This window comes from Garra rufa, chromosome 11 (assembly GCF_049309525.1).
Source record: "Garra rufa chromosome 11, GarRuf1.0, whole genome shotgun sequence".
Taxonomy (NCBI): domain Eukaryota; kingdom Metazoa; phylum Chordata; class Actinopteri; order Cypriniformes; family Cyprinidae; genus Garra; species Garra rufa.
Genome location: NC_133371.1, coordinates 2,004,962 through 2,031,276, shown reverse-complemented (window position 1 = coordinate 2,031,276; position 26,315 = coordinate 2,004,962). Strand labels below are relative to the sequence as shown.

The 26,315-nt window shown below is 37.4% G+C and overlaps 1 protein-coding gene across 4 annotated transcripts in view; it reads right to left on the bottom strand.

Annotated features, from left to right (window-relative positions):
- Nucleotides 1-314: 314 nt before the first annotated feature.
- The window catches only part of LOC141345893 (kinesin-like protein KIFC3), a 45,465-nt gene continuing 19,464 nt past the window's right edge, over nucleotides 315-26,315 (bottom strand). The window contains exons 9-21 of one of the 4 annotated variants that reach the window (XM_073850817.1): nucleotides 19,578-19,664; nucleotides 17,010-17,157; nucleotides 13,544-13,674; nucleotides 13,346-13,457; nucleotides 13,067-13,248; nucleotides 12,879-12,983; nucleotides 10,917-11,047; nucleotides 10,348-10,471; nucleotides 7,375-7,504; nucleotides 6,830-7,059; nucleotides 5,126-5,278; nucleotides 3,461-3,587; nucleotides 315-1,235 (exon numbers count right to left, since the gene is read on the bottom strand). In XM_073850817.1, the coding sequence (XP_073706918.1) occupies nucleotides 1,213-1,235; nucleotides 3,461-3,587; nucleotides 5,126-5,278; nucleotides 6,830-7,059; nucleotides 7,375-7,504; nucleotides 10,348-10,471; nucleotides 10,917-11,047; nucleotides 12,879-12,983; nucleotides 13,067-13,248; nucleotides 13,346-13,457; nucleotides 13,544-13,674; nucleotides 17,010-17,157; nucleotides 19,578-19,664 (1,683 nt within the window). In that variant the 3' untranslated portion in view covers nucleotides 315-1,212. Of the gene's footprint in view, nucleotides 1,236-3,098; nucleotides 3,588-5,125; nucleotides 5,279-6,829; nucleotides 7,060-7,374; nucleotides 7,505-10,347; nucleotides 10,472-10,916; nucleotides 11,048-12,878; nucleotides 12,984-13,066; nucleotides 13,249-13,345; nucleotides 13,458-13,543; nucleotides 13,675-17,009; nucleotides 17,158-19,577; nucleotides 19,665-26,315 lie in introns of those variants that run through there. The other 3 variants (XM_073850814.1, XM_073850815.1, XM_073850816.1) reach the window with 3 other exon arrangements.

Genomic DNA, 26,315 nt, shown 5'->3' with positions numbered 1-26,315 from the left:
CTGTGTCAAGATCTCCCGTGGACAGTAGATTGTCAGAGCATCACCCCAGATTTCTGGAGGTTGTTTGCGATTTTACAGAGATGTATTTTAGGGTTTAATTTCACAGCTTTTATGATTTTGTCTTTGCCCTCCATAAGTATTGGAACTGTACTGTATATGAAATTCCTTACTAAAAACTGTGATAAAATCAGAAAGATGTGTCCAACATGTTGCGCTATAATATAAGCTATATGTAATCATGTACACTAAACCAAAATTCATTTTACATGAGCCAAGAAAATGGAAATTTGCAACAAGAATAATTTCTCCCAAAGTTTGGTTTGGAGCATTTATTAAAAAGTGTGTACAAAAACAAAACTGCATACAAACGTACACCAATGTGAATACGAGCAAGCAAGACCCCAGAAACGGTTCCAGATGAACGTTTGTAGTGTTGTCTTTAGTGTGGGGTCACATGGAATGCATTTCTATATACAGATCTAGTCCTCGTCCTGTTTAGCAAACACTGTATACCGTCATGGTTTGACTTCACCGCACAAAAACTGTTAATGATTGTCCTAAAATGAATGAGCGCTGAACGCATGCATGGATCAGGAAGACGGTCCGGGCTTTTAACGGCCTTCAAGTTTCTATGTACAAAAACAACAAAACGCTACTGAGATTTGAATGTTTGCATTATTTCTTATTGCCACTATGAAACACAGAATTGTTCAAAAGCTTATGGGGTGTGAAATATTGACTTGTTCTTTTAGGAAAAAAAGAAAGAGAAAAGCAGGATCTCTTCAAGATCAAGGAATAAAAATTAAAATCTCGCTCAGCCACACGAATATATACATACACGTACATTCAAGCTTCTAGAAATCAAATCGCATTTACATTACATCAACATTACAAATGACAGCCTAGACTAGACTAAAGTGCTTTATTGCCCAGAAATACTTTGCCATAACAGAAGGGTCTTCTCATCCTGAGGCAGCAGGTGTTGTCGAGAGGTCAGCGGGAGTGTTGATCAATCGCGTATCGTCACCGTAAAATTAAGTCGCTCATTCCGATTAAAAGAAATGTCACTTCAGTCATCATAGTTCTTAACTTGAACCCTGATTGGCCGGTTAAGCTCCTCTGCTTCAGCGAGAAATCTCTTTCATTGGTTCATTCAAGAAAAAAGCTGATTGGTCTAGAGGTTTGAAGGATGGACCCTCTTTGAGGCGTTCCTCATGCGGTCAACTTCATTCGTCCTATAAATGAGAAAAAATGTGGGTATTACATATGTAATCATGACTAATTCAGAAAGTTTTTCCAGTTTACAGGAAATACTGGACTTAGAAAGCATGTTGTTGCTATGGAATCCACACAACAGAGCAACAACAAAAGAAGACTGTTCCATTTAGATTTCACTTACTATCTTACTGCAACTTCCGCACACTATTTTTACCATATTTCCAAGTATAGTTCAAATGTCTTGCAGTTCAGACAATGGGGGCGTTGTAGTTAGTCATTTTGTTATTCATTCCTGACAAGAAACACTCGTTCTGTTGCAAAACCAAGTAAGCTGCCTACATAGGTTAGATTTTAGGGCATTGTAGATAGCCTAATTATGCTGCCTGACAAAACAAGTTTCGGACAAATTATTAAGGCAGCTTCACAAGTAGCCTTTACAGAGGATCTATAATTGCTGTCCAAGACAAATATTTGGTTTGAAAATTCTGTGCGATAACATCGTTTGAATAATTTACTGTTAAAAATGTAACGATTTACCCAACTTATGAAGCGATATGATTCGCAATACTAATTTCACAATTAGATTTTCTCAATTTTTGGATCAAATTAAAACCATTTATAAATGAAGAGATGCCCTTTTATTATTTCTCAGACAAAATGCTGCACATTTCTTTGTGAAACTAATGTGTCAAAAAAAGTAACTGCAACTTCATCTCGCAATTCTGACTTTTTACAATTTGCAATTGTGAGTCTACATCTTGCAATTCAGATTTTTTTTCTCACAGTTGCGAGAAAACATCTCATAATTGACTTTTCTTGCAATTATGACTTTCTCACATCTGCAAGTTTATATTTCGCAATTCTGACTTTTCTCAGAATTGCGTGATACAAACTTGCATATCTGACTTTTTTTTTTACAATTCTGGCTTTTTCACAACTGCAAGTTTATATATCGCAACTGACTTTCTCACATCACTGAGTTTATATCTTGCAATTCTGACTTTCTCTTGCAACTGCGAGTTTATATCGCAAATGACATTTTTTTCGCAATTGTGAGTTTACATTTCACAAATCTGACTTTTTTGCACAATTGCAAGTTTACATCTCGCAATTGACTTTTCCTCACAACTGTGAGTATATCTCGCAATTCTGACTTTCTCTTGCAACTGCGAGTTTATATCGCAATTTACTTTTTTTTGCAATTGCGAGTTTACATTTTGCAATTCTGACTTTTCTCACAACTGTGAGTTTACATCTCACAATTCTGACTTCTTGAAATTGCGAGTTTATATTTCACAATTACCTTTTATTAATTCTGAGAACTTAGTCTTTTTTTCCCCTCAAAGTTGGACTTTATAACTTGCAATTCTGAGAAAAAAAGTCAGAATTGCGTGAAATGAACTTGCAATTGCAAGAAAAAAATTTGCAGAATTGTGAGATACAAACAAGTCAGATTTGCGAGTTTGTTCTCTCACAATTCTGACTCTCACAATTGTGAGTTTATATGACAATTATGAAAAAAAAGTCAGAATTGTGAAAAAGTCGCAATAACTTTTTTTTTTTACTTTTTATTCAGTGGCAGAAACAGAATTCAAATTAAAGGTTTTTCACACTGAATATCTGTCCTCTTGTATTAGAAAACAGCAGCCACTCTCTCTCACACACACACACACACACACACACACACACACACACACACACACACACACACAAACAACTAACACAGACAAACAGTGAATACGGTGCACAGTTGCAAAAATCACAAGACAACGAATATAAATCAATTGGACAAATACAGTAAGCTTGTACAAGGCCAAACAAAACTAAAAAAAGACACAAGAACAAAACAGCAGCTGATCCCAATTTACACACGCACACACAAACAAAGCTTCCTGGGGTTAAAGGCGCTGTGTTAGATGGGTGGGCATTGAAGAGGTGATACGTGGGGCACCATGCCATGCTGAGCGGTTCATGCCAAGCGACCAACCACATAAAACCCCACCTACCTGCCCACCGTCCCCAATCAATGGGCTGCTTCTGTCTACCTGTCTATCTGGAAACCAACCAATTACAGTGTCACAATGCAAAGAACAGATGTCCCCTTCACATAGTGTGACCTGCATCATGTCAGATGCTATGTTTATCAAGGCTGTGTTTATGAGATCAATGCATTATTATATCAGATTATTTACAGAGTCTTATAAAAGCAGGTATTTTTGTAGTTGTTTGTCTCTTTGCTCACCTGTGGACAGCTGACTGTGGGACCTCCGTCGGGTTGTGGGGGTTTTAGAAGTGGAGGAGAGGGTTGAACCTGCGCTGCTGGCCCTTGAGATGGGGAGCGGCACAGGGGTCACGGGAGGAGAGTCCAGCTACATAAGAAAAAGAAAGATTTTTTGTTAATTAGGGGCCTCCTTCTTCTGCTCTAAGGCAGCCCATTGAACCACTTGTGGGAAAGTTGTGAAATTTGGCACACTAATTGAGGACAGTCCCAACATTAACCACAGCAAGTTTGGAGACTCTAACTCAAACTCTCTAGTGCCACTATGTGTCCAAACTTTCACTAATGTTTATGCTAATAACTTTTGAACCTTGAGGCACAGAAGGAGAATTCTAAAATCATAAAGTTGAGCTTTTTTGCTATTTTTATTCATTTGAAAAACCTACTTTTTCGAACGCATCCCAGACAGTTTGTCTGATTTTCACCAAAATTGGCTCAGATCATCTTCAGACCATGCTGGCAAAAAGTTAATGAATTCAAGTTGATCAGTCAAACCGTTCTCGAATAACACGTGAATTAATTCTACGAGAAGCATGCAAAAATGGAAGTGAGGCTATATGTCAGCAATGGTTTGGTGTATTGAGACCAAACTTGGTGTGTGTTATAACAAGCATGACCTGAGGCTACCTGCAGTGTTTTAATGCAGTGCCACCTAGTGGTCTGAAGATATAAAAAATGGCTATTTTTACTTTTGACTTCTGAATAGTTTGACCGAAAATCTCAAAACTGGTCTCTTGAATCAGTACATGATGCTGAGTCGAACCATACCCCATTTTCCCCATGTCAGCCATTTTTCATTTTGTTGTAAAATGCTATATTTTACGAACGCACTGGCGTATCTTGACAAATCTTGATATGCATCTTCACCACCATGCCCTGATGTACTTAAAGTTTGGGGGCAGTTATAATGAAAAGTTATAATGAAATATCTAAAAATGCTATGAACATGCTGAGAACATCGATACCAATTTTGCCATAATTGGCTGAACTTCCTGTCCACCATTTTGATTCATGCTCAAAACCTATTTTTTCTAACTCCTCCTAGATCGTTAGTCAGATTTTTACCAAATTTGACTCGGATCATCTTCAAACCAAGCTGGCAAAAAGTTATGAATTTCGTGTTAATAGACAAAACCGCTTTTGTATAGCGCCGCAACAAATTTGAGGCATAATGCCAGATTATGTCTGAGGCTGTATCTCTGCAAAGCTTTGACATATTGACACCAAGCTTTTTGTGTACCATTGTTACCTCACACAGAACACACCACATCAATTTGATAACAGTGCCACCTATTGGTCAAAAGTAATAAGTCATTAAATCGTATTACCAGAGGTTGTATTTATGTTTTTTTCAGCCATTTCAATTACAATGACCCTAAACTTGCTTTGATTGCTCATTGTTGCAGTTGGTCCGATGCTATATGCCATGCTTAGCTCCTCATTTTGCCAAAGTAGTGCTTGGCCCTGTAATTGCAGCTTGAATCTATATTATTGGCTATAAAACCAGCTTTTTAAAATTTTGTGCATTCTGTTTTAATGGTTTAATTAAATTGTAATAATCAAAAAGCATGTCTAACAAATCAAATTAATTTAATCATTTTGAGGATGTGTGTGTTTGTGCTGGTGTACCTCCACGCTGTCATGAGTTGGAGAGGAAGATGTTGAGGAGTTCTCTGCTTGGCGGCGTGAGGAAGACGAGGGCCCGATCTCAACAGTCCGAACACGTTGAGCGAACTTCAGAGAGCACACCGACTCACTGACATTACCCTCTAGAGGAGACACCTGAGATACAGAGAGAGACATTACAGTTGATCTCAGAATCTCAGAGCTGCGAGAAATGGCATCAGAGGGAATGTTAAACTGCAAACTAAACTAACATGATGCAGCAAAAAAGGGTTTCACCTTTTTAATGTATATAATGCAGGCTTTATGTACCTGTATTGTGTAGAGCAAGCTAGGATATTACAATAGCTAATATATTTTTTTTCCTTTTCATGTGGCTACATTTTAGATAGAAATAGTTATATTTTGTAAACTTGTGATGGGAATAAGGAATTTAAGTACTGTGGTCCCAATTCATAATACACTTAATTATGATTTCATTAATCTTACAAAAACACCAAAATGTTTAAATCTCAGTTGCAGTGCATTTGTTTTCCCAAAAATAATTCTGTTTGTCGGAATCACTGTAAATATGCAACGCCAAAAAATCAGCATTCACAGCCTCATGATTACAACTTGTAAACGTGTAATTCTGAGTGCTCAAGACTTTAAAGCGTTTTGTTGTTTGTTGTTGTTAATTTTAATTTAATTTTAAAAATTAAGAATGAAGACATAACATTAAAGGGTTAATTCTCCCAAAAATGGAAATTCTGTCATTAGTTACTCGCTCTCATGTGGTTCCAAACCTGTAAAACAATTGTTCATCTTCAGAACACAAATTAAGATATTTTTGATTAAATCCAAGGGCTTTCTGACCCTCCATAGACAGCAATGCAACTGAAATGTTCCCAAACCCAGAAGGGTAATAAAGGCATTGATAAAATGGTCCATGTGAGATCAGTGGTTCAACCGTATTTTTATAAAGCTACGAGAATACTTTTTGTGCACAAAGAAAGCAAAAATAACTTTGCGTAGTGATGCTCTCGATAATGTTGGCAGATGATGACGCGGAGAAGAACTGTTGAATAAAGGGTTTTTTTTTTTGGTACAAATGTCTTCTTGTAGCTTCATTACAGTTGAACCACTGAAGTCACATGGACTATTCACATGGACTATTGTATGGGTCAGAAAGCCCATCAAAAATATCTTAATTTGTGTTCTGAAGATAAATGACGGTCTTACGGGCTTGGAACGATATGAGGATGACGAATTAATGAAAATTTTCATTTCTGGGTGAACTAACCCTTTAAGACATACAACAGACATACAATACAGTTCAATGTATCAAGCAAATAATTAAATAACTAATGTCCCAGTATATATATATGTAATTACAACATGCTGAGATTGCAGCTATTAGTAAATTGTGCATTGTGAACATTAACAAATTAAATAAATTTGATTTCATTTTGTCTCTAATACAACAGACTTAATGATTTCTTTACAGAATTCTGTAGCATTTTAGGTGATTTCTGTGGGAATCAGCATAAATAAGAAACACTAGAGTGTGTGCACAAACTGCTTAAAATACCTTGTCTGCTCATGCTGTACCAAGTACAGACTTTATCCCCTAAATCCATTATAATCCACTCAAAAAGTGTTGAGGGTTTAAAGTAAGCCTCTCTCCATTATAACCCTGCTGACCCAGTGATCCAGCGAGCGGTCACACACCTGCACCATCATGAGCGTCTTGCTGTCCCCACTGAGCGAGTCCTGCAGCAGGTACGTGAGACGCGAGTTCCTGAAGGGCACGTGCGAGTGTTTGGAGCGCAGGGAGTTGATGACGTCACCCAGCGCCGACAACGATTTGTTGATGCACTGAGCCTCACGCAGACGGCTGCCCTCGGCACCGGATTTGGCAATCCGCTCGGAACCGGCCAGATCCACCAGATTGAGCTTACCTGCAAAAATAAAGAAAAACGTGATTGTTTCATATTTGGATTTCAGTTATTTGTGTGATGCTGATGATACACGGGGCAACTTTTTGAGCAATTTTATCGGGCAACTTTTTTTTTTTGCAATATTGTTTGGCCACTTTCCCATTGAAAATGGGTAACAGATTTCTATCTGGATAATTTAGATCAATCGTGGGCCCTGTATCTCACCTAGTTGCCCATTGACGGCAACATTTGCCAAAGTGGCCCGGCAACATTGCTCAAAAAGTTTCCCAGTGTATCATCAGCCTGAGAGACAGTTTCAATAAATAGTGTGTGTACCTGAGGTACGGTGGCCCGTGGAAGAGTTGAAACCCGCCACTGTGACGATAAGGAGGGCGTGAGAGCGAGAGCTGTGCTCGTTTAGATTAGTGCACGCTGTCGCCCTGTTCATGTGACCCAGGTCAAACACCTGCAGGGTTGGTCAAAAGTCAACAGTTACAAATAATGAATTCAGCTGAAATGGGTTAAAGGAGTCATTCACTTCCAAAACAACACAATTTACTCAACCCCTTGTCATACAAGATGTTAATGTCTTTTTTTCCTCAGTCAATAAGAAATTATATTTCTTAAGGAAAACATTTCAGGATTTCTCTCTATATAACAGACTTCAATGGTGTCCAAGTTTGAACTTACAAAATGCAGTTTAAATGCAGCTTCTAAGGGTTCTAAACGATTCCAGCCGAGGAAGAAGGGTCTTGCCTAGCAAAGCAATCGATCATTTTCGAAACGAACTGATCATTTATATACTTTTTTCAACCTCAAATGCTTGTCATGTCTGCCTGCATGAGCTCTGTTTTTTACGGTCCAAGACAGTTAGGGTATGTCGAAAAACTTCCAACTTCAAAATAGTCCTACATCGCTACACAAGTACCGACCCAGTAGGGCTGCTTGATTATGGCAAAAATCATAATCACGATTATTTTGGTCAATATTGTAATCACGATTATGACTGGGTCCAAAACGTTATATTAGTGATTCATTTAAAGATAGCAATACAACAGAAAAAAAGATACAAATGAAAATTGAAAAAAAAAAAGCCTTTTTTTGAAAAAAAAAAAATATTGAATACTTTTATGCAAGTCTAAAGTAGTCTAACAGCCTACTACAGAAATTGAATGTAATTATTTGAATGTAAAATAAAACCGCGTCTTCACTGTAATAATGCAACATGCTTTGTTTCTTATTGAAACTACAAAAGTCCTTCATTCAAGAGCAGTGAGTGATTTTTCTCTTTGTATTTTTAAGTTTTATTAATATTAAGCACAGAGACGGCGGAAGGAATATTATGTTATATACACGTATTTTCATTCTCAACTGTTTATGATCATTTAAGACATAACTGACAAGGGTTTACATGAATAATCACCAAGCGCCTCTTTTTGAAATATTTTTGCTTGTATTTGACTGTTTAGGTGCGCACCTTGAGCTAAAGGTAACTTTACATGTCCGTGATCTGCTCCGTCTCTGAGCGCATACACAGAACAGTGCAAGCTCTCTTTCTTGCTTTTTAAAACACAACAAATAATCATTAATAAATCAAGCACGTCCAGTTTTACGAAAGTCACGTTACATGATTTTGCTGATTTGCATGTGAAATTAGGCTTTCATGGAGGAGCGAAAGCGCACAACTGGAAAGAGGGCGCAATAGAGCACAATAATAGTTTAATCTCGATTACTGTATTTTCATAATTGTTTGAAGCAGAATCAAAACTGAATTTCGATTAATTGCACAGCCCTTTGACCCAGTGTTGACAACACAAACATCCAAAGATCATCAAACGCCCTTTACAAAAAAACAAAAAACTAAGTAAAACAGTGATGCAGGATGACTTTGAAGTTGAAGAAAACAAATTGGGAGTTTTTCAACATACCCTAACTGTATTGACCCGGATTACGAGACAAGACGTGCATTTGAGGTTAAAAAATATGAAACTGTCAATTTGTTTTGAAAATGACAGATCGTTTTGCAAGATAAGACCCTTTTTCCTCGGCTGGGATTCTTCAGAGCCATTTCAAGCTGCATTTAAACTGCATTTTGGAAGTTCAAACCTGGGGGCACCATTGAAGTCCACTATATGGAGATAATTCCTGAAATGTTTTCCTCAAGAAACAATTTCCTTACGACCAAAGAAAGAAAGACATGAACATCTTGCATGACAAAGGGCAAGTAAATAATAGGTACATTTTTGTTCTGGAAGTGAACTAATCCTTTAATGCAGACCTTGCATCAGAACTGACATATTTTACTTGCTAAACGTATGAACTCTCAGTCAGATGACAGAAGTCAGGAGGCATGTAGTAGAAAGTTATTTTTAGCAAAACTTTGATCATTTAGAGGCCTTAGACATTCACATATCAAATAAAAATGTAAACATTTTAACTTAAATTATATTGTTTGTACTTTTAAACAGTAAAAATGTACTTTTTTCCCAGAGCAGAGTAGCTATGGACATGCGGTAGACAAAACATGGTGATATTCATATGCTATACGACAGGTATCATCATTAGGGGTGGGAAAAAAAATCGATATTGCAATATATTGTTGTGCTCTCTGTCACAATAAATAATCGATACACTAACGGCCAATATCGATATTTTATTACAACACAAAATGATTAATTTACCCGTTGTCAGTGTCACTGTCACTACCCAATATCTACCATTCTGTTTGCGGGGGGTGCTGTTCGAGTAAATAGGGTTAAAGTGGCGGAAGCAGCGGCCAGTGAAGAACACAAGTTAACTAACAACAACAGAGATGAAGCGCAGAAAAAAGAGACGCGAGAAGAATGGCGGAAAATAACGAAAAACAAATCAAAGACCCACCCGCTAGTTGAGCATGCTGATCAGTTAGTGTTCCTCAAGAAGAATATGCCTTGATGTGACCACTGTCCAGGTTAACATAAAGCACTTTACAGTAACTTACTACTGACGTTTCAGGATCACATGTTAATTAATGTTCATGTTGTTTTTTTAATGTTCAGGCACTTTTATCTCTCTAGCCGTACAGTGTTGGAAATGTTGGCATTAATAAATGCATAAGATTTCCCTATAATGGTTATTTTTTTCTTTTTCAGTCACATATATCGTGATATATCGTTGATGAAATTTCTTCCAATATATTGAATATCGTATATATCGTGAATCGTGATATTATCATTATCGTGGGCCACATATCGCCACAGAATTGAATCGTGAGTTACCTGTATCGTCCCACCCCTAATCATCATTCTAGTTGAATGCGGTGAGCTTCACCTTGTTAATGTCCTCCACACTCTCCACTGCGAACTCTGTGAGTCCTGGCACATACAGCTGTCCGCTGCCGTCTGGACACATCTTTATATCCAGCTTCTCATTGGGATTGTCGCCCAACAGGTTCCTGTTGAAATCAGATAAACACAAATGATTAAATTCATAATTTTATCTATACTTAAAGTGGGGCGCAGATTAATATTACGCAGGCAAGCTGAATCAGGACCTATGCACATCTGTTGGAGTTACGCAACACAGCAGGAGACATAACGTGAAAAAAGAGGGACAGGGTGACCAAACAGAAATGCGTGACGTGTGATCTGTTTATGTCTTACAGATGGCCTGAGAGATTTCAAATCTAATCTGTTTTTACATAACTGCTGACCAGCAGGATCTGTGGCAGGCAAGCGAAAAACCACACACACACTACACGCTGGGACAGTTATATAAAAGAGTGCCGAATATGCTGCAGTGATGAGCATGTCACGCTGAAAGCCCTCCTGTAGAGCTTTAATCATCATTTTCTCCTTGTACTGTCACTGTGTGGCTCTACTTGTGTCTGTTTTTCTCACCGAAGGGTCTCGTTGTAAATTTCCACCATGCTGACGGTGATCTTATAGTCCCAGTCAGGCTTTTTCTCAGACACTTCAGAGAAGAGCAGCCGCAGAGCACGCTGGTTAATGCCAGGGTTTTCAGGGACACCCTACATGAGACACAGAGACATGACATTAAAATTACATGACCAACATGTTATGATAACAATAAATAGATGATATTAAAATTCTATGCTGTTTTTTTCATTTATAAATTAGTATGAATAACTTATTTTCATATTTATTTTGAGTTTTTTTTTTTAAATATTACATTTAAGAGAATTATTAAATTAAACCAATAATTATAATAAAAAAATTAAACTATCGTTAAAAACTTTTTAAAACTACTTAATCCATTTAAAATTATTGCTATTCTTTTGAACCTAAAAAAAACCTCAATTTTTTCACCTGCAACACTGACAATAATCATCATAAATGTTTCTTGAGCAGCAAATCAGCATATTAGAATGATTTCTGAAGTATCATGTGACACTGAAGACTGAAATAATGGCTTTGCATCATAAGTACAAAATACATTTTAAAATATATATATAAAAAAAGAAATGTTATTTTATTAATTCTATTTTGTAATAATCACAATATTACTGTTTTAATGTCTTTTTGGTCAAATAAATGTAGCCTTGAGTGAGCGTAAGAAACTTCTTTTGAAATACAGGATGCAAAAACTGCCAATGCAACTATTAGACACTGCACAAATTTAAAAGGAAAAACCTCATGGCAATAAAAAGCACTTTAACTGCATTAAAATAATAATAATATAGTTTATAAAATATATGTAATATTACAGTTTTAAATAAGACAAAGTACAACAAATAAAAACTAAATAATATTAAATATTAATTAGCATGCATAACAAATAACATTAATTATTTTAAATGTGACCCTGGACCACAAAACCAATGTCTTAAATAGCACAGATATATTTGTAGCAATAGGCAAAAATACATTGTATGGGTCAAAACTGTCGATTTTTCTTTTATGCCAAAAATCATTGTGTTATTAAGTAAACTTCACTTTTCATTTTGTACATTTCCTACCGTAAATATATCAAAACTTAATTTTTAATTAGTAATATGCATTGCAAAGAACTTCATTTGGACAACTTTAAAAGTGATTTTCTTTGATGTGATTTTGATTTTTTTTTTGCACCCTCAGATTCCAGATTTTCAAATAGTTTTATCTCAGCCAAATATACAAACCATACATGGAAAGCTTATTTATTCAGCGTTCAGTTATCCAACTCAAAAAAATTGCCCCTTATGACTGGTTTTGTGATCCAGGGTCACAAATATATTTTTGGTTACACTTTATTTTGAAGGGTTTGTGTTAAACAAATAAGTACAGAGAACATTAATATTAATTAACATACATTTCTGTTATTATTATAGTAAGTACATCTAATGAGCAACAAGTGTTACATATTTTTTGTTACAAAAATGTCACAATGCAAAAAATCTTAATGGTCCCAATGTGCTTGGTTTTCTTTAAGGACTATATATTTTTTTTAGGGCTGGGACACGATTAATCGCGATTAATCGCATCCAAAATAAAACTTTATGTTAACATACTAAATGTGTGTTTACTGTGTATATTTATTATGTATATATAAATACACACACATACATGTAAAGCCTTTAAAAAATACTTATATGTGTGGATAGTTATATTTGTATTTAATTTAGATTATATATAGAATTATAAATATTTTATTTATTTAAATTAAATTTTTATTTTCAGTTTTCTTTAATATACATGTTTGTGTGTGTATTTATACATACATTATATATACACACAGTAAACACACATTTAGTATGTTAACATAAACTTTTATTTTGGATGCGATTAATCGCGATTAATCGTGTCCCAGCCCTAATTTTTTTCTTTTTTAGTACGAGGGTGAAATTTGGAAACGTGAAATACCTCCATAGTATAGGTCTTTCCAGAGCCGGTTTGCCCGTAGGCAAAGATGCATACGTTAAAGCCATCAATACAGGAAGTGACCAGAGACTGCACTTCCTGGAACACCTGTCCAATCACAAAAAAGGAGACTGTGATGTAATAACGGATATAGGAAATTCAACCATGAGAAAACTAGCTCAGGCACTAACCTCCTCCTGAGTGGCCTGAGTGGAAAAGACTTTGTCAAGTTCAAAGGTCATAAGCTTGCCCTTATTAGACAAGTAGAGAACAGCATCATCATCAGAGTCAAAGGTCACTATGTTTTTGGTGTCAGCAGCATCAGCTTCTCCAGCACATATGGGACGTACTCGACACAACACACGAATGTTTCCTAAAAAAAAACAAAAAAAGTTCTTTATAATTACAATGTCTTTCAAATTTTCATTGAATCAAACTACACAACTCCTAGAAATCTCTGTGGCTCTCACCTTTGAGGCGCACCAGTTCATTGTGGCATTTCTTCCTCAGGTTCATCTCCCGCTTGTATTTGCGCAGCAGTTCTTGGTTTGCACTGCTCACCTCGCCAATCACCTGACAGATCTGTCATCACAGACAAACACGAATGCTTTAGCTGATGAGCTGCGGACGGGCTGAGGTGTTTGTGAGCTCGTATGTGACGTCCTTACCTCCTGCTTTGCCTCGGCAATGGCTTTCTCCAGCATGTAAGGGAAGTCCTGCACCTGTCTCTTCAGACAGTTGTAATCACAGGTGAGGGTTCTCAGGGCCGGCTGCAGCGTCAGGAGGTTCATTCGCACACCTGCACACACAGACATTCAATCACACACATGTAAGTCATGCTTCACCATAAAATCAAAAGACAGAATGAATAAAGTAAATTCAATTCAATTGGAGATCCATAATTGTTTTGCATTGTGACATTTTCATAATTCAGTACATTTCTCTTTTTTGCTTCAAGTTTTTTTTTTCCAATAATCTCAATGGTGATTGTAATTGAGAACATTTTTCTCCAAATGAACACTTTTAGACTAAAAGCCCTGAGTGGAAGCATAAGGGTCTCATGTTTTTTTTTATATCAAAGGCATGGACTGTTTTTGAGTTTCCATACCTCCAGACAAAATGAAAAATGTGCTGTATAGTCAGTCAACAATCAATAAAGACTTACTACTTACAAAGTAAATGTAAAAAAAAAAAAAAAAAAAAAAAAAAGGTCCCTGGGGCTTCATCACCATTTAAATTATAAATTGTTGTACTATATTAAAGTTATTAATAAAATATGATTTTAATATAGCAATTATCATTTCTTTTTTTTGTTTCAGGATTTTCCCCCCAATAATCTCAATGGTGATTGTAATTGAGATCATTTTTCTCCAAATAAACACTTTTAGACTAAAGCCCTGAGGGAGTATTTTTTTTCTCTGAGTGGAAGCATAAGGGTCTCAAGTTTTTTTTATATTAAAGGCATGAACTGTATTTGAGTTTCCATACCTCCTGACAAAAATGAAAAATGTGTCAATATAAGATAACAGCAAAACAGAGGTCAAAAATCTAAATTTCTCAAGTCTTTGACCTTTCTAGTGGTGTAATATGTCACTGGGGCTTCTACACATGTTTACAGGTATAAAATTAAAACTATTTAAATTATAAATTGTTGTATCCAATAATCTCAATGGTGATTGTAATTGAGAAAACTTTTCTCCAAATGAACACTTTTAGACTAAAAGCCCTGAGGGCATTTTTTTTTTCTCTGAGTGGAAGCATAAGGGTCGTATGTTTTTAAATTAAATGCATGGACTGTTTTTGAGTTTAATTTGTCAATATAAGGTCAAAAATTAAAATTTCTCATGTCTTTGACCTTTCTAGTGCTGTATAGTTAGTCAAGAATAAATAAAGACTTACTACTTAAAGTAAATGTAAAAAAAAATAATAAAATAGGTCACTGGGGCTTCAACACGTAAACAGGTATAAAATTTAAACTAGTTAAATTATAAATTGTTGTACTATAGTAAAGTTAATAATAACATATGATTTTGATATAACAATCACATATTTACATAAAACATGACAAATACTTTAGTTTATATATATCCTTGTTTCAATTTAATTACACAAATAAGTACTGAGTAATATGAAATAATGTATTACTGTTGGGTTGGGTTTATAGTTAATAGCTTGTAATTGTGCATCATTATTTGACTGTTTTTTTTCTACAGTAAGTATGTTTAATATGTTTAACAAGACGACAAGGGTTTTGTTGAATCTTTTTTTTTTTTAGGGTGAAACACGACGTGGTCTCAAACACATGGTCTCACCTGCTAGGTTCTCATGGAATGCCTAAACTACATAAAAAAAAAAAAAAAAAAAAAAAAAAATCAAATTCAACTGGAGATCAATAATTGTTTTGCATTGTGACATTTTCATGATAATTCAGTACATTTTTCTTTTTTGCTTCAGATTTTTTCTCCAATAATCTCAATGGTGATTGTAATTGAGAATTTTTTTTCTCCAAATGAACACACTTTTAGACTAAAAGCCCTGAGGGAGTTTTTTTCTCTGAGTGGAAGCATAAGGGTCTCATATTTTTTTATCTTAAAGGCATGGACTGTTTTTGAGTTTCCAAACCTCCTGACAAAATTGAAAAAAGTCAAGAATTTTTACTTTTTAGTGTTGTATAGTTTGTCAAGATTAAATAAAGATACACTACTTACGCTGTAAACGTAAATAAATCAACCAATGTGCTTCAACCCGTTAAAAGGATTTTTTTTTCTATAGCTTATAATTTAAAGTGTTTTATAAAAACACTAATAAAATTGTACTATATTAAAGATATAACTAAAATATGATTTTAATATAACAATTACATATTTACATAACAGAAAGCAACACAATTTGGTGTAAATACATTTCCTGGTTATTTTATTTTAAGGTGTGTCCTTGTTTCAATTTAATTACACAAATAAGTACTGAGTAATATGAAATAAGGTTGGGTTTATAGTTAATAGCTTGTAATTGTGCATCATTATTTGACTGTTTTTTTTTCTACAGTAAGTATGTTTAATATGTTGAACAAGACGACAAGGGTTTTGTTGAATCTTTTTTTTTGAGGGTGAAACACGACGTGGTCTCAAACACGTGGTCTCACCTGCTAGGTTCTCATGGAATGCCTAAACTACATAAAATGAAAAAAAAAAAAAAATCAAATTCAATTGGAGAACAATAATTGTTTTGCATTGTGACATTTTCATGATAATTCAGTACATTTTTCTTGTTTGCTTCAGATTTTTTCTCCAATAATCTCAATGGTGATTGTAATTGAGTTTTTTTTCTCCAAATGAACACACTTTTAGACTAAAAGCCCTGAGGGAGTTTTTTTTCTCTGAGTGGAAGCATAAGGGTCTCATATTTTTTACATTAAAGGCATGGACTGTTTTTGAGTTTCCAAACCTCCTGACAAAATTGAAAAATGTCAATATAAGATCAAAAAGTCAAGAATTTTTACTTTTTAGTGTTGTATAGTTTGTCAAGATTAAATAAAGATACACTACTTACGCTGTAAATGTAAATAAATCAACCAATGTGCTTCAACCCGTTAAAAGGTAATTTTTTTTTCTATAGCTTATAATTTAAAGTGTTTTATAAAAACACTAATACAATTGTACTATATTAAAGATATAACTAAAATATGATTTTAATATAACAATTACATATTTACATAACAGAAAGCATCACAATTTGGTGTAAATACATTTCCTGGTTATTTTATTTTAAGGTGTGTCCTTGTTTCAATTTAATTACACAAATAAGTACTGAGTAATATGAAATAATGTTTTACTGCTGGGTTGGGTTTATGGTTAATAGCTTGTAATTGTGCATCATTATTTTACTGTTTTTTTCTACAGCAAGTACATTTAATTTGTTTAACAAGAAGACAAGGGTTTTGTTTAATGTTTTTTTTTTTTTTTTGAGGGTGTAACACGACCAGGGGGTGTTTCATAAAACAATTTGACCAAATAAGCCAGGCTTATTTCAGTTAGTCTGACGTATTTTGAGCCAAATCAAGTGACAATAAGTCTGGCTTATTTGGTAAACTTATTTTATGAAACTCAAACACCGGACTCAAACACATGGTCTCACCTGCTAGGTTCTCGTGGACAGCCTTCATCTCACTCTCAGCTCTGATGAAAGCTTCCTCGATCACTCTGTTCTTCTCCTCCTCCAGATTCTGCATTTCTGCCTCCAGCTGACCCTGAGCTCTCTCCATCTCACCCTCATACACCAGGATCTAACACACACAAACACACACTACTGTCAACACATCCGAACCAGATGCCTCACTGAGCTCATAAGCTCTATGCAAATGGTAAATAGTTGACATGAGGAATTACATAAGGTATTTTTTTCATTATTAAGGAGTTTACAATGACAAAGATTAAATCAGCAACTCACTGTATGACTGGTTGCTCATACTCAACTGTATCAAGATTACTGTCAGTGTAAACAGTCTTTTACAGGTGCTAGCCACTGATTTTATCTTATTCAGATGTCATGAGTCATGAGATAATTGTCATGAGATGTCAGTTATCCAAACATCTGAAAAAGCAAAATATACAACCAAACAGTCCTCAATTGTAATCCGTGTCCAGACTAACTTCCTTTTAATTTGTGTTTTAACAACTACTTTTTTAGCAAAAATAACTAATAGTATTACAGAACCAAGAAGGTTTTGTAAATAAAGTATAAATTCTATTTATTTGACAGATTTTATCAAGCTCACATAATTATTTTAAAATGCTTTTGTGCAAGTAATTGGTGATGCTAAAACATTGCATGCTTTATTTACACTACCAGTCAAGAATCTGATATCGTTTTGCAAAAGGGGTCAAATACTTATTTCACTCATTAAAATGCAATTCAATTGATCACTTTTTTGAAATCCGTTTTTCTGGACTATTCAAATAAACCTACCATTAAAATTGTAGACTGATCATTTCTTTGTCTGTGGGCAAATGTACAAAATCAGCAGGGGATCAAATAATTTTTCCCCTCACTGTATCCACATTAAATAATGCTAAATAATCCAAAAACAGATCAACATCACATAAGCACACAGATAGACTGCATTCCACCTTCTTTAAATAAAATGTTATTACTTCTAACAACACAACACAAACTTAGCGTCAAAAGACGTCATGAATTACTAACTAGAGTCATTAGTTAGACTGATCTAATGCAGTCAGGTAAGTGAAAAACGACTTGTGGGGTGGGTGGAGGGCTGTTGGTCAAACATGGGAAGGGCAGCTGGGGCCACGCACCATCAATACATATGACGTACTGTACACAACGGGGGTGACATCAACTATTTCACAGTAAATTATGGGGATTACTACTGCAGTAGGGCTGGGCGATATGGCAAAAATGTAATCTCGATATTTTTTTCCCCATATTGAACGATAACTATATATATTTCGATATAAGCTGTTGATGTTGCCAGCTTTAAAATAGTATCCCAACAATGACTAAAGCCACAAAAATGAAAGGGTTCATTAAATTACATTTAAAGTATAGTTTATTAACAAAAACAGATTTGGCCTTAAAAATTAAAACAACTTACTAAAATAAATTAAAAAAATAAAAGTTGTGACAGAGTATGGTAAATGAGAGTAAATGTACAAAATGTAAACATAAAATTATTGTAAAAACATAATTTGTAACACAATTATTTATTTATTTATTATTATTATTAACACAATTGTTTATTTTCTCTATTATAGGTTGAGCTATTTAAATTAGAGGCAACCACTGTATTTTGAAACAATCTACAGTATAAATAACAAAAAATTACGACACGGTTCTTTCTTAATCGTATTAAGTGCAGATAATTCAGCCATAATCAAAGTAGGCTACTCTCTAAATATTCAAAGTGCAAATAGAGACCGAATATTTCAAGCATGATACAGAACATACACAACCTATCATAGCCTACATACAAATAACAGCCTAGATATGTCATGTAGCCTAACTTGCGTGCATTGGGGGGATTAAAATTGCTTTTGAATGCGCGTGCGTTTTTTGCTTTCGGTTTCAGTTTTAACAATCGCGCCAAACTCTCAGCTGAGCTAAGAGTCACTTTTCAGGTAGCCAAACCACTTATATAACGGAATTCGTGCTACCTTTTTTGTCGACAATTTCAACATCTTTGGATAATAACTCGAAGTTAGTTTCACTTTCGTCGCTGCTTCCTCTCTCTTTTTTTGTCGTCCTGGTGTTAAGTTTGCTTCGCAAAGTGCGGTAGGAAATGAACTTTGTACTTTGACGTGCACACGCACGCTGTACGCTGATTGGCTGTTGTCGCATATTTCTACTGTGTGATTGGCTCTTAGATTAATCCATATCGAGCAAAAAATGTCTAGAGCCTATCATCGTTATTAACATAAATTTTATCGCGATTCGATATGATATCGTTTATCGGCCCAGCCCTATACTGCAGGTAGTAAATTATAACCCTGAAGGGAATGTGAGCTAGTTACTCTGCAAAATAGGTCAAAGATGAGCATGAGCCAACATCTACAATTTTTATAATCACTTAAAATAGGACACAGACTCAGAAGTCTGCCCACAGTAAATCATTTCCTATAATCACAGTTGGAATCTGACCCATGACACATTTTTGACCTTTGATTTCTGCAGAGTAATCTGGCCAACCTTAGAGAGCCTGTGGGTGACCTCGTTGTTACCCCCACCCACCGCCTTGGAGAGCAGACCATACAGACGGCCGCGGTCCGTCCTCAGCTGCAACGCAAGTGAAGAGAGAGCCGTAAAAAACCCACATCACAGAGGCTAGAGTCCTGAGATTTCTAAGACGCAGACAGAATTACGGAACCAAGTCATAAAAATGGAATTTACAGTATAATGCGGAATGCTGTGGAACTTGGCAAAATCCAGATTCATAAAATCAAAAGCAGGGATGTACAATTAATCATATCACCACATCAACTAGAGTTTGTGAATATTAAGGTGCATAAAGTTTGGGATAGTTCACCCAAAAATGAAAATTTTGTTTATCTGCTTACCCCCAGGCATCCAAGATGTGGGTGACTTTGCTTCTTCAGTAGAACACAAACGAAGATTTTTTAAGTCAAACCGTTGCAGTCTGTCAGTCATATAATGGCAGTCAATGGGACCCACGACTTTGAGAGTAAAAAAAAACAACAAAAAAAAAAAAACACACAGACAAAACCAAATTAAAAACCCTGCGGCTTGTGATGATACATTGAGGTCTCAACAAACAAAACAATTGGTCTGTGCAAGAAACTGAACAGTATTTATATAAATTTTTACGTGCTCTGGCATAGCAGAGACACAAGCAGAAGCGATCTGTCGCTTCTTCTGTTTATACAGTGCAGAGAGATTGTGTGTACAACGGCCACTCAAAATGGTAATTACTTGTGCTTATCCTGATTGTTGCAACCGATTCAAAACTAAAAGATTTTGTTTGCTTGCACAAACTCATCCGCGTTTGTTGACTTTTCACCAACTCCCAACTTTTGAGCCTGATCGACTGAAGTTATGGTTGCTTGCTCTTTGTCACACACCGGCTTTTGTGAACACGCTCAGGACAGTTGGACATTGTGGTGGATCAGAGGTAAAAAATTATATAAATACTCTTCAGTTTCTTGCACAGACCAATTGTTTTGTGTGTTAAGACCTCAATGTATCGTCACGAGCCGCAGGGTTTAATATGGTGTAGGGTCTGGACCAATCAAACACACAATTGTTCATTAGAAGTAGGAAAAAAAATCACACACTCCTTTTTCTTAGTCCCCAACTGTAGGCTCCGGCAAGTCTCACATGGCCCACAAGGCCCCGGTTGCTATAGTGACCAGGACATCTCTGCCAGACCATAAAAACTTTACGACGCAAAAGAATGTGAATCGCAACTTCCCCAACCAACTCTCTCCTAAACAGACTGCAATAGTAACTGACTTCGTTCATTAATTCTTTAACAAACCTTCCTATGAATGAACACACCAATCCCCAAGTCAGTGTGTATTTCATTGTGGTTTAGGTATCTTGTCTTTTGGTGTAATGTTTTATGCATGTGTTACTATAGATATGGATGGATGTGTTATGCGGTGTAACCACATGGTCATGTTTGGTATCTCTGAATTCGTATTTTGATGGCCTAAAGGATGATACATATTATATGTCAATACACATGCAACATATTACAGTTGCATGAATCCCTAGTAGATATGAATGAGTACCCACATGCTCTCAGGAAAAGGGTCATAAAAAGCCCCCTTTCTATCCAAACCTCCCGCTTGGAATTTCAGCCTCTCTCATTGGTCAAACCCAGGCTGGGGGGGGGCGTCATTCTTCAAGCCTTTAAAGGGCTCCCCCACAGTTCCGCCCTCTCTCTTTTTTTACTCTTCGCTCTTCTCTTGGACTGAAAACACGTCACCCGCGCCCCCCCCCCCAGATCCATGGGAGGAGGGGGGGGGGGGGTGCTCACCCTGCAATCATGAGGCCTACAAACCCTTCTTCGAAGCCATGCGGTCTCCAAGGACACTCAAGGAACTGAAAAGGACTCTCTGAACTGAACACATACGGAACCAATGCACAACAACAAAGCTTGCAAGTATCTGTCCTTTCTAACGTAGATAGCTGCGTTTAAGGCGTTTATAAAAACGATTTCAGGTTGTTCAGAACCGTTTCATACCTGTCCAATGCAACTCACTTTCTGTCTCTCTCTCACTCTCTCTCTTACTCTCTCTCTCACGCGTTCTCTGTCTATTTGTGTTTTATGTATGTTTGTCTATGTGCGATCGTTTGTAAATAGTTGAGTTTAATAAACAACCATATATTCACATATAATGATTCTCTGTGCTGAATGCTTACATTACAACAGTCACTTAAACTGTGTCGATCTCATATTGCTACCTTAAAGCCCTATTGTGTTCAAATTGTTTTAACTCCGTTCTGATTCGTAAAGAAAAACGTTGCCGTGACGACGGCCAACGTCAGAGTAATGAGTATCGCTGAGTAATTTGCTGGACAAAGAAACAAGCCGATATCATCATTACTGTTACTGATCAGAAACTGGAAATTGCGTATATTTAATGACGATTATTATACACAATTTCCTGTGAGTTAAACTACTTTCCCTGACCGAAATGTATGTTTTAAATAACTCATTTCACCCTATACATTGGTCGGAAGACCTGGTGGAGTTTTGCAGTGTATATGTGATGAGAGAAACAGTCTCATGCATATACACACATATATTGATCATCTTAAATTCTTTGAGCTAATGACATTCTCTACATATTGGCGTTAGAATGCGGGGCAGTTTTAAACTATGTGATGTGAGCAACTCAGGAATAATTTGTGTCTCTCCATGCTTGTTTATTCAAACTTGGCTCGTGACTCGCGTCTCTTTTGTTTGTGTGTGTGTGTGTGTAAGAACGGTGTGGACCCGCCCACCTTCAACACCTTCACAGATGCTTGAGCCTCTCGCACAGAGAAACTCTAACAGCTGTAAAAGATGTAACTTAACTGCAGTTTATATATTGACCCTATAAAACTAAGAAATATTTTATAGCGCGTCCTAAAGCCACCCTAAATTGAGCGTAGAAATCCTCTTTTTAGCGTGAAGAAGCTGATTGAGCGAGTTTCCTCTTTCACTTTAAGGCCTTTATATTTATATTTTGAGTGTAGATAGATTAGCCATTGATGTGCATTCCAAGGCTAATCAGCTATCTTGCTCCTTTGGGTTAAAACCTCAGATTAGCTACCTGATAAAATTAACCCCTTTTGCTCGTCGAATAGATTTAATATAGTAAACAACTTCGCGTCATTACTGTACAAATCTTGATCGAGTGTTATTTATTTGTTTTTGTGCAAAGCACACACAAGTCTTGTGTCAGCAGCCTGACTCAAGATCGACGTGCACGCATAGTAACTAAGCAACCTTTTAATAGTGAACGCATCCTATTAAGATAAGGTTTGCAAACCCACACATGTACCTGTGTTCAGTAAATGGACATAAGAAATATACACCCGCGATAACTCTTCGCCGTGGTAACGGCGCTTAGATGCGCGTTTAAATCCACACAAGGTGGAATCTGAAATCCCGCATAAAAAGGTATTTCCTTCTATTAAAAGCTAGAAGTCTGTCTAAAACCTTTTCCAATACCTATGCATGATTTCATGTTTTTGTTTTCTTTGGGCAAAAACGCTTATGGATAGTCCCAGTCAGTCTCTCCCTTCTCTTTTCCCTTTTGATTTTACATTATTAATTATTGTTATTTGAACCATAATGATAATTAACATAATGTATGTTTTCTTTTTTGTGTGATTTAATTTGAATTATTTCACCGCCTTAGATTCAACTCTCCCTTTAGCAATTATAATTGTATTTGCTCATTTTAAATTTTTGATTAAACAGTCTTGATTAAAATTTAAACTTTGACCAAATCGATCAAGTTGCACTCTCAGTACCCCAAAAAGCTAACTCAGCCCATCCCAGGAGGTCTGTTTTTCTTTCTCAGCTCTGCCATTTCCCAGGTGTGACGACTCCATAGCGCCCCCACCCGGTGGGCCCCGTCACTGACCCCAGGGCTGGCAGTCAGCTCACTTTCTCTCTTTTGCTTTAACCCTTTATACCTCTCTTTCTGATGGATTTTGTTTTTGTTTTTCTCCCTATTAGAGACTGAACCTGTCTGAACATCAGTGAAATCTTTTGGTAACTACACCGATGAACTGAATAGCTCCAAAGTTAATCGCTCATCATTAAGTTTACTCATAGTTTCCTGTGTTTACCCACACAAACTATCTGACCCTTTCTTTACAGCTAGGATAATAAGCATTTAGTTTGCGTCACCATCTGATGACATCAGTTAAGTGCGCAACACATAGCAACATTTTAGCTCATTAGTTCTGTACAGACTTGCATTGGCTCGTTGTGCTTTGTCTCTCCCTCTCTATTTGTGTCAACATGTCACCATCCAGTCCCGCCATCCAGTCCAGACAAGGCAAAGATGCCATCCTGCCCTGGGTCTAGTGACTACAGCACCTGAGCGGAGAACAGCCGGACGACCACGCACAAAGGCGAATGGATCACGATCCAGCCAAGAGCTGCAGCTGCAGAGAACCAATCAACTCATCTATAGCCCGGATCATCAGTGACCACGCCCTCAACAAGATGGTCTGTCTAAACCCGCAGCGGAGAAAGCTTCAACCACGACGGAACCAGGACAGCGCGCAGAACCGCCCAGACCAGCTGGATGTCCAGGGATAGCGGACGGAGAGGACAAGGACCTACAGGAGGAGAGAGGAGAAAAGCTTCAAGACACGCCTGCAACACCCCCACAGACTGAGCGCAGAGAGCAGTACAGCAGAACACTCCTAAACAGCAGAAGCTCTCTTTACAATGGCCCCAGGCAGACAATGACAATCATGCCACGGCCAAAGCCTATAAAGGCCACCTGCAAGCAGCGTACGCCGAAGTTCAAGCAACGACTCCGCAAAGAAACAAAGTGAGCTGAACCCAGCACACCTTAAAGAACTCAAAGGCTTGCAGATAACAATGTGAACAAACAGGAGAGCTCAACACACAATCTCTCCCGGGCCTAACAGCCCACCGTTCACACCTCACACGCCAGCACGCTGGCCGGGAATCTGACAGCTGTCACCACAAAACGCTGTCTTCCTGAACACTGCAGTAGGCTACAACACACGCCTGTCTGCAAAACATTGACTTTTAAGCAAGAACATTGCCCAGTGTGACCACGAGACAGATCCGCTTAGCTCCACCTCCAGCCAACAGGACCCCAGCCATTTATACCAGCAGTCAAAACTGTCAAAACTGAATACAGCAGCTAAGAACACGACTGCTACGACCAGCATCTGAGCCTACGTGAGACAACACGACAGACACCAAAGGAAGACGGCATCAACGCCAGAACTCTTTCTCCTCAGATATCCACATCACACTGTGAGTCACCACCCAAATGCTACGGCCTTCTTCCGTACAGCGATGGCTCGATTCAGCAGACTCTACGGACAGCCGGAAAACGGCCAAGCACCAGAAGGCAATAAAGATTAGCAAAGTGATTGACCAGCTGCCCCATGCCAAGAGGAACGTCTGACTGACTAAGGTGAACGAACATACAGTGGTGTATGGGAGCTGAACACGCAGCGACATCACTGTGTGGGAGTGATCTGAGATCAGTGCAGACCAACAAATGACAAAAAAAAAAAAAAGGAACAAGGGCTTCTAGGAACAGAAACATTTTGGTGGCATAACTGTTACCAGAGTAGAATAGGAAACGGCGTAAAAGATTAAGCAAATAGTAGAAGACAGAGCTGTGCTAGCTGGAAAGTGCTACATCTGCCTGAGGGGCAGATTGCAGCATTTGTTTACAGTAAACCATATCACACGGCCCAAAAGATGCAAGCCTGGAGCTCCCACGCACCTGACCATCAACACTAAGTGCATGTACGCACCATGTACAAATCACAGATGGACACGCCCTTTCTTCATCAGCACCAACCTGCTGACTCGTGTTGAAACCACACATTACAAAGATTTGGGCACAAGTATGGGAACTTAACCAGCCAGCCAACCAGTCAACTCATCGGAAGTCCACTGCCAGGTCACAAAAGTCAAGTGTGACATCCCAGCCACGGTTCACACACTCCCAAAACTACAAGGCCACAAGGTATTTCGTCAGATGTCAAGTGCATACAGCTTCCATCGCACTAATGCCTGACCACCATGGCCAACACTGAGGACACCTGTGCTTTGAACTTAACCTCGAATAGACAATGCAAAACCTGCTACTTCCTGTTTCTCACAACCCTACGATACTCCCTCAACTGCGAGAAAGCCCTGCTAGATAAGATTACTCCCTGATGTTTACACTCTGGCGAACGAACTACCTGCATTCACCAAAAGGGGTCACTGTTCGGCTCAAAACACGGTGTGGCCAAAACCCTAACGGTGCACACACATTCAATGGAATACGTGAGGCAGTGCCCACTCTAGAAGCCACACCCCCTTTCTGAAAATAATCTTTTGCAGTGTACATACCATACAGGTATTTCAAGAGCCTAAGAGAAAATGGCCACTCCGAAGTAGTGCCAAAGCTGCTCTCCACATATGACGATGATCCAGAACTAATGTCATGTACATGGTCCCATGCACAGAACGACATGACATCACACCAAGCCTACCTGCATCCAGGGCTACACAGAAACCACCTACAAGCTTGGAAAACTGTGAAAAGAACTACCCACTCAGGTAAACAAGCGCGCAAGACAGTGTCACAAACACCAAAATGACACCTGCGCTACACCAAATCCCTGAGTTGCACACACTGAAGGGGATATCATCTGCCATCCACTACCTCCACCCTGGTCCACACTGACAGCACGGCC